This window comes from Babylonia areolata, chromosome 4 (genome assembly GCF_041734735.1).
Source record: "Babylonia areolata isolate BAREFJ2019XMU chromosome 4, ASM4173473v1, whole genome shotgun sequence".
Taxonomy (NCBI): domain Eukaryota; kingdom Metazoa; phylum Mollusca; class Gastropoda; order Neogastropoda; family Buccinidae; genus Babylonia; species Babylonia areolata.
Genome location: NC_134879.1, coordinates 12,852,301 through 12,862,026, shown reverse-complemented (window position 1 = coordinate 12,862,026; position 9,726 = coordinate 12,852,301). Strand labels below are relative to the sequence as shown.

Genomic DNA, 9,726 nt, shown 5'->3' with positions numbered 1-9,726 from the left:
ATTCATTCTCACGATTTTATTACTAGTTATTGTTATTGTTATTTTCATTATTATTATTATCATTTAATAAGCGACCATTAATATATCGTCACCCACCCACCCATCCACACACTCCCAAGAAACCGCGACACTTCAAAGTGAATGTCATGAATAAAACGAAAGCATCTTCATTTTTGTCCTGGGTGTGGACATTCTCGTGGAGTGAGATGACACACAGAGAAAAAAAACATCACGATCATTCTTCATCACCAGCTTACCACGTACGTCTATTAACTAACAGCAGATCCTGCGAGGTCCCCAGACAGCTTGAAAAATAAAGGCGGCGTGGAGTGAGAAGACACAGAGAAAACATCACAATTATTCTCCATCACCAACTTACCACGCCTATTTTTAACGGTAGAGACCACTTGCAGAGCTAACAGTTAAGCCTTTGTGCATCGGCTCACCCCATCTCACAGCAGAGACTGTCTGACCTTGGCCTCCTCGTCCATCATATCGTCCTCCGTGCCCGAGGACTCTTGAGACACGCTCCGGTTGTACAGCAGCCGCGCGAGCTGCGCGTGCGGCAAGGGCCGCGTGGGGCTGTCGCCGTCGTGGGCGCGCGCGGGCAGGAAGCGCTTGCGCATGAGGGCCAGGGTGGGGCTGAGGGGCGGCGTGTTGCCGCTGCCGTCCTGCGAGGCGCGCGCTCTGTTGGCGGCGGCCACGGCGGCCATCCTGGCGGCCCCGGCACAGGAGTCGCTGTCCTGCCCGCCGCTCTGCGCGGAGCTGAAGCTGTCCAAGCGGGCCCAGGACGAGTCGCTGATGTAGGACGTCTCCGTGGCGCTGCTGATGCTCGTGTCCAGCGACGGCTGCCGCTCGAACAGGAAGCGCGAGGATCGGCGGCGCCCTTCCCGGCTCATGTCCCGCGGCGGCGGCGGCGGCTCCCCCTTGTCCCTGTGCTGGTAGAACACCACGTACTCGCTGGCGCTGCGCACGCGCCCATGCGGCTTGCCGTCGAACAGGTCGCACAGCGAGTCGCGCGCCTCCAGCACGCGCTCATCGTGCGCCCCGTTTCCGTCGTCCGAGTTCTGGCTGGTCTCCGGCACCACGCTCAGCTTCCGCTCCTTGCCCGCGCCGCCCTTGGCGCCGTTCTCCGTCGTCGCCGTGCTGTTCCACCCCGCACCCCCTCCCCCTCCTCCTGCGCCGTTCGAGTGTGAGATGAGGGCGGAGGCGGCCACGCCGATCAAACGGCGCAGCGGCGAGGAGGACTTGGGGGACCCTTGGGGCGTGCTCTGCGGGGTGGTCTGGGGCGTCATCTTGGGCGTGACGCCGTTGAAGGATCCGCGCGAGCTCTTGGTGCTGACGCGGGACAGCGTGCTCATGTCGGACATGCGGTGCGTGTTGTGCAGCGCCATGCCGTTCAACCGCGAGTGGCTGTGCGACTTGTACGTGTAGGTGCGCTTGTACTCGTTGGCCCGCTTGGTGCAGAGGCCGTAGCGGCCCAGCAGGATGAACACGTCCTTGCGGAACTGCTTGGTGAGGATGACGTAGAGGAAGGGGTTGGCGCACGAGTTGAGCGGGTAGAAGAAGACGAGCAGGATCTTGGAGTTGCTGATGTCGATCAGCGGGAAGCCGAAGGACGCGGTGAGGCCGAAGAAGGCGATGGGCGCCCAGCACACGAAGTTGGTCAGTACCAGCACCGACATCCGCTTGGCCACTGTGGCGTCGTTGCTCCGGGCCATGGCGTCGCTGGACCGTACCTGTACCCAGACAGGAAGTACACATGTACTGAAAGAAGACTGTACCTGTACACAGACAGGTACACGTGAACGTAAAGAAGACCGTATCTGAACACAGACAGGAAATGTTCGTAAAGAACAACGTATCTGAACCCAGACAGGAAATGTTCGTAAAGAATACCGTATCTGTACACAGACAGGAAATGTTCGTAAAGAATACCGTATCTGTACACAGACAGAAGGTATACATATACGAGGGTCATTCAATAAATAAGGTGAATTTTTCGGTATAAGGACTTCTAATACAGATAGAGGCTTACTTTTTTTTTTCTTTTTTTCAACGTAGTCTCCCAGCACTGTCACACACTTTACCCATCTGTGCACAAGCTTCCGTATTCCCTCAGCGTAAAAATCTTTGGACTGATGTCTCAGCCAGTCGCTCACAACACTTTTGACTTCATCGTCACTTTCAAACTTCGTGCCTCTCGTGAACGCTTTCAAGGGACCAAACAGGTGAAAGTCTGAAGGGGCAAGGTCTGGGCTATAAGGGGGATGAGGGTGCAGTTCCCAGCCCAGCTCGTTGATGGTCTGCACCGTTCGGGCTGCTGTGTGAGGCCTTGCATCTTTGGCACCCACCGGCAGCTGACCTTCGAGTAGCCAAGGTCATCATGGACAATTTTGTGTGCTGTCCCAACAGATAAGCTCAAAGTCCTTGCAATGTCATCCACTGTCACCCTTCTGTCAGACTGAATGAGGTCATTGACTGATTCGATCACCTCAGGAGACCTCACTTCTGTAGGCCTTCCAGGCCTGTCTTCATCCTCAACACTGCTCCTTCCTTCTTTAAACAATTTAGCCCACTTGTAGACATTTTTTGGGCTGAAACATGTGGCACCATACACAGTTGACATTCTCCTATGAATTTCAACTGGTTTGCACCCTTCAGCAACCAAAAACTTGATAACTGACCGCTGTTCAATCCTGGAGCATGCTTCTTGGTCGGCCATCTTTGTTAATCGCCAAAACTCTCAAAGTTTTTTTTTAATCTGCAAAACAAATTAAATCCATGTGAAAAAGAAGTAAAAAAAAGAAAAAAAAAAGAAAAAAAGGTAAGCTTCTATCTGTATTAGAAGTCCTTATACCGAAAAATTCACCTTATTTATTGAATGACCCTCGTACTTAAGACCGTATCTGTATCCAGACAGGTATATATGTACGTAAAGAAGACAGTATCTGCACCCAAACAGAAGATGCGCATGTACTTAAAGACTGTATCTGTACCCAGATAGGAGGTACACATGTTCGTAAAGAAGACCGCATCTGTACCCAGACACGAGGTACACATGTACGTAAAGAAGATCGTATCTGTACTCAGATAGAAGCCACGTGTCAGGGTTCATAGAGACTTTAAAGATAAAAACAAATTAGGGACATTTTGGGAGCCCTTCGGAACTTATAATTAGAAATTGGGGGCAACAACCAGGTGGTTGTGTACGTCAACAAATCTGTCTCACCACTTGATTTGTTCACCAGTTTAACACTCATCATCTCCTATCCTTTTGATTGTTCTAAGAACTGGCACTGTCTTACGAAGACCGACATCACTGTGTGTCTATATCTTGAGTTGATGGATAAGAAGTGAATGTTAGATCTTTCTTTTTGTGTGTATGTGTTGAGTCTAGGTTACATGTTGCTGTCATCCGGGAATATTTCTATGAATGATGGCTTCGTATATACCACAACGGTGAAGTATGAACACAACTATGAACAACGCTTGCCACAAGAGTGGTTAAGCTATTAATTTCCGTGCATCCACAAACACACACAGACACAGACACAACAAACACACGCACATACAGTGACACACACACACACGCACTCACACTCGCGCGCACACACACACACACACACACACACACAAAATGCAACCATTCCGACCAATGAATCCCCCCCCCCACTGTGCACGCCCCCATACCCCCCCGGCCCCCCGCCCCCAAGAAAGACACACACACGCGCACACTGACAAACACACACACACACACACACACGAACGCGCGCTTCAACCTCCCACCCCTCAACACAACAGAAGCCCTGACCTTGGAGAACATGCTGATGTAGCAGCAGCAGATGACGAGGAAGGCCAGCCCGTTGAGGACCAGCAGAGCCACGATGTACACCTGGACCGTAATGATACAATCGTGATGACAACAATAATGATGATGATAATGATGATGATGATGATAATAATGATGACGACAACAACAACAACAATAATAATAGTGATGATGATGATGATAATAATAATAATAGTAATAATGATAATGATGATCATATTGATAATGATAATGATGACAACAACAACAACAATAATAACAACAACAGCGACAACAACAATAATGATAATAACAATATACGGCGAAGACTCCCCATATAATAGGCTGTCTAAGCGCCTCACATGAAACTACATACATATACACGAGATACTGATAACATACCTCTGCACATGAAAAAACAACAACAACAACAAAAAAGAAAAAGAAAAAAAAAGAACACCCACATATTATGTGTATATAAATTTACACTGAGCCATTATTGCAAATTGCAGATGTGATCACACACACACACACACACTACACTACACCCCCCCACCCCCCCGACACACACACACACACACAACACACACACACAACACACACACAGTATGCACACACTACACCCCCACCTCCACCCACTCCCCACCCCCATCCACACCTCACCCTACCCTACCCCCACCACACCCAACCCCAAACTCACACCAGCAACACGCCCTACCTTGTCCCACACGTCGCGGGCCTCCATGGGCAGGCACATGCTGACCGCCCCGTAGCCGGAGACCCCGAGGAGAGGCAGCAGGGCCATGGTGGCGGCGTACAGCCACCCGGTCAGCATCAGGGCCCACGCCTGACGGATCCGGAGCCGCTTGGTGATGTGGATGGCGTAGCTGATGGCGTACCACCGCTCCAGGGTGATGACCATTAGCACGAACACGGACAGCTCGCTGGAGAACACGGTCAGGAACCCGGCCACCTGTGTCGTGTGTGGGGGTGTAAGGTCGGTTGGTTGGATGGTGGGGGTGCGTGGGAGGGGTTGGGGGGGAGGGGTTATGAAGAGAGGGAGGGAGGGCGGGAGGGAGGGAGGAAGGAAGTAAAGAAGGAATGAAAACGCGCGGTAGTGCACTGCTTGGTAACCACACATCACACACAGAAGTTTCATTTCTCATGATATACAGGCCTAACAGCCCTCACTGAACACGGGAGAATTTCAACATCATTCAAGTCATATGCCCGTGTCATGTAATCATGTATTATTAACACACACACATACACACGCACACAAACACACACACACACACACAAACACAAAAGCACATACACAGTGTCTTATAAACTTTAAGGTTTTATGACAATAAAAATTATTCTATTCTATTCTATTCTACACAGACTCAACACACACACACACACACACACACACACACTTGCTTGAAAAAAAAAAAGTTGGAAAATCTTGTCTTCCAGCTGTTTTTAAATACTACTTCATTTCCACTCCCCCCTGACCCCCCCCTCCCCTCATGCTCCGTCCCCAAACATACAGCTGTGCACTCAAGAACACAAGTGAGTGGGGGGGATTATGGGGGGAGGGGGGGGGTAACGTTTCAACCCCCCCTCCTCCCCCCTCCCCCCTCCCTACAAAAGCCTACAGTGAAACAACCGGTAAAAGGTGGGGGGGAAATTATATTGTATTGTATTCTATTGTATTCACTGTTTGTCACAACAGATATCTTTGTTTTATACTGCTCTTCCCCTAAAAGAGCGCGTCGCCGCAGTGCCTTGTACATGCCACGTCGTGAATACTCTTCAGTTTGCATCTCAAAACAACAGAAAGATCGATCATAATCTTTTTACGCAAAAGGAACGCCGCATCTCATTATTCCCCAGCCTTGGTGTTTGTCTGGCTTGTCCATGTTCTGTTGTCTGTGATGTTACTGTTTTGTTGTTTGTTTGTTTTGTTGTTTTTTTGTGTTTCTTTTTTTGTCCCGAAGATGGTTTGCGTGTCAGAGACTCTCCTGTCGGGAACTAAAAAGGTTTTGCTTGTCAGAAACTTGTGTTTCAGCTTCTTCAAGGGACGGAATCTACTAACAATTGCCCATCTCCCGGAGGGGATGCCCTCCCTCCGCCCCCCTTGCCCCCCACCCCTCACACCCCAACCTTCTCCCAACACAAACCCCCTATACCCAGTCCGGACGGACCAATATAGCTCCTGAAAGCTTGGCAATTACGGACAACGCTGTATTTATTTACTTTTTTATATATATATATTTTTTTTTTTACTCAGTAGCTTACTGCCTAACCCTTCGCGTCATTTGTGGCACCAAGCTGGCGCCGCTCCTCCTCCACCAAACACAACCATTATCAATGCTTAGGCGCCGTGGGGCCCACACACCACAAGAGACCCTGCACCGATCCTCGGACTGACTTAGCGGTGGTGTTCTGGGGTGTCTGTTCTGAATTCAGTACAGCAAACATAGGGCGCCATCTGCTAAGACTCCTGCTGAGGACAATGATGGCTTTGTGGCCGATATGGGCTGGGAGGGAGCTTACTTTAATCCCCAGGTTTCGTTACTGTCTGTGTTGACAGTCCTGTGTGTATATGATTTTGTCTTTTTGATAATTTGAAAGGGGAAAAAAAGAGAGAATAAGATGAGGATAAGGATGAAAACGAGGTGCAGGGGTTGGGGAAGTAGAAAAAAAATGGGATTAAAAAAAAAGAAGAGAAAGGTATGAAAGGAGAGAGAGAGAGAGAGACAGAGACAGAGACAGAGAATGTGTCTCCAATGTGGAGTGATGGCCTAGAGGTAACGCGTCCGCCTCGGAAGCGAGAGAATCTGAGTGCGCTGGTTCGAATCACGGTTCAGCCGCCGATATTTTCTCCCCCTCCACTAGACCTTGAGTGGTGGTCTGGACGCTAGTCATTCGGATGAGACGATAAACCGAGGTCCCGTGTGCTGCATGCACTTATCGCACGTAAAAGAACCCACTGCAACAAAAGGGTTGTTCCTGGCAAAATTCTGTAGAAAAATCCACTTCGATAGGAAAAAAGAAATGAAACTGCACGCAGGAAAAAAATACAAAAAAATGGGTGGCGCTGTAGTATAGCGACGCGCTCTCCCTGGGGAGAGCAGCCCGAATTTCACACAGAGAAATCTGCTGTGATAAAAAGAAATACAAATACAAAATACAAACCGTAGTTTACAGGATCTTTGATTCAGGTGTTTTCTGGTTCACTTACTCGTTGTTTCACAACTGATAAAATCTGCTTGGGTATCTTGTCTTAATGTCAGATTTAATTTACTCATCGTAAGACTCGATTTGCTGTTGTTGTTCTGTATCATTGTCTTCACTTATCTGAAGTTAACAGGGCATTACACACCGATTATATAAAAAAAAATAGGTTCCAGGCAGGAACAAGAAGAAAGAGAACAACCTTAAAACTCTCTCTCGCTCTCTCTCTCTCTCCACACACACATACACACAGACACAGACACACACACACACACACACACTAAACCAACCAAGCCAAACCCACTTTGATTTGTTTCGATTATCTTTTGAAATTATTTGATGTTCTCTCCAGCTGGGTTTGAATGAAAAGCTGGCGGATATTATAAGCGGCCCTGATAGGTATGGCCCCTTTTCCTGTCGACTGGGCAATAGACAACACGAAACACGAAACCACATACTTCCTGCCTGACGGAGCACGTTGGATTCGCCTATAACCCGTTCCACCTGCTTTTTGATCTGTGCCTTCACCCTGATTGGCTTCTTGAGTATCTAATTATTATTATTATTACTATTATTATTATTATTATTATTATTATCATCATTATTATTATTTACTCGTTGTGTCGTTTCGTCAACATACCGTTCTCGTTTCACCTATTGAGCACCTCAGTGTCTCCCCCCCCCCCCCCGCCCTCTCTCCTATCTCTAATACACACACACACACAACAAAACACACATTATGTGTATATAAATTTACACTGAGCCAATACTCCAAATTGCAGATGTGATCACACACACACACACACACACACACACACACACACACACACACACACACACGCACACGCACACACACACACAAGACCACAAAAAACAACAACTGAGCACAAAGACGAACTGGGACTAGGAGAATCGGGATAACCAAATGAGTGATAGGTGAATTTCGGAAATAGGGAATGAAGAATAGGCGAATATCGAAAATATACGACTGAAGAATAGGCGAATCGGGATTAAATAGGCTAATCATGAATAAACGATCCGGGGACGACAACACACCATACGTGGAGTGATGGCCTACAGGTAACGCGTCCGCCTAGGAAGCGAGAGAATCTGAGCGCGCTGGTTGATAATTTGAAAGGGGAAAAAAAGAGAGAATAAGATGAGGATGAGGATGAAAACGAGGTGCAGGGGTTGGGGAAGTAGAAAAAAAAATGGGATTAAAAAAAAAAGAAGAGAAAGGTATGAAAGGAGAGAGACAGAGACAGAGACAGAGACAGAGAATGTGTCTCCAATGTGGAGTGAAGGCCTAGAGGTAACGCGTCCGCCTAGGAAGCGAGAGAATCTGAGCGCGCTGGTTCGAATCACGGCTCGGCCGCCGATATTTTCTCCCCCTCCACTAGACCTTGAGTGGTAGTCTAGACGCTAGTCATTCAGATGAGACGATAAACCGTGGTCCCGTGTGCAGCATGCACTTAGCGCACGTAAAAGAACCTACGGCAACAAAAGGGTTGTTCCTGGCAAAAACTCTTTAGAAAAGTCCACTTCGATGGGAAAAAACAAATGAAACTGCACGCAGGAAAAAATACAAATAAAAATGGGTGGCGCTGTAGTATAGCGACGCGCTCTCCCTGGGGAGAGCAGCCCGAATTTCACACAGAGAAATCTGTTGTGATAAAAAGAAATACAAATACTAGGAGAATCCGGATAACCAAATTAGTGATAGGCGAATTTCGGTAATAGGGAATGAAGAAGAGGCGAATATCGAAAATATACGACTGAAGAATAGGCGAATCGGGATTAAATAGGCTAATCATGAATAAACGATCCGGGGACGACAACACACCATACGTGGAGTGATGGCCTAGAGGTAACGCGTCCGCCTAGGAAGCGAGAGAATCTGAGCGCGCTGGTTCGAATCACGGCTCAGCCGCCGATATTTTCTCCCCCTCCACTAGACCTTGAATGGTAGTCTAGACGCTAGTCATTCAGAGGAGACGATAAACCGTGGTCCCGTGTGCAGCATGCACTTAGCGCACGTAAAAGAACCTACGGCAACAAAAGGGTTGTTCCTGGCAAAAACTCTTTAGAAAAGTCCACTTCGATAGGAAAAACAAATGAAACTGCACGCAGGAAAAAAAAGAAAAAGAAGAAAAAAAAGGGTGGCGCTATAGTGTAGCGAGGCGCTCTCCCTGGGGAGAGCAGCCCGAACTTCACACATAGAATTCTGTTGTGATAAAAAGAAATACAAAATACAAATACAAATACCTGACAACCCCCGTCGTTCTGCCAGCTGACGGCGTGCGTGAAGTACTCGCCCAGCGAGTGCGCGTCGATGGAGGCGAGCAGCAGGAGGTAGAGGCCCATGAGCAGGTCCGCGAAGGAGAGGTTGAACATGAGGAACTTGGGCACGGTCATCTTGTTGCGCCCCGAGATGAGCACCACCAGCACCACGGCGTTGCCACACAGTGTGGCCAGCAGCACGAACCACACTGTCACCCGGAGCCACTCGTAGCTGGTGGGGGGGTAGGATGGAGAAGATACAAGGTAGCAGAATGGTCACTTAAGAGTGCCGTAAGAACGTATCACGTATGTGCGTAGTGACGTTACTGATAACGTCATCAGAAAAAAAAGGGATGTATGTTGTATATTTATTTATAGTCTGTTCATCTAAGATGATGATATTAGACCGA

The 9,726-nt window shown here is 48.3% G+C and overlaps 1 protein-coding gene across 1 annotated transcript in view; it reads right to left on the bottom strand.

The window, feature by feature from the left end:
- Positions 1-452: 452 nt before the first annotated feature.
- Positions 453-9,726, bottom strand: part of LOC143281392 (thyrotropin receptor-like) — a 140,293-nt gene continuing 131,019 nt past the window's right edge. Inside the window, exons 12-15 of the mRNA XM_076586598.1 lie at positions 9,302-9,548; positions 4,530-4,784; positions 3,815-3,895; positions 453-1,739 (exon numbers count right to left, since the gene is read on the bottom strand). Coding sequence (XP_076442713.1) covers positions 453-1,739; positions 3,815-3,895; positions 4,530-4,784; positions 9,302-9,548 — 1,870 coding nt within the window. The remainder of the gene's footprint in view (positions 1,740-3,814; positions 3,896-4,529; positions 4,785-9,301; positions 9,549-9,726) is intronic.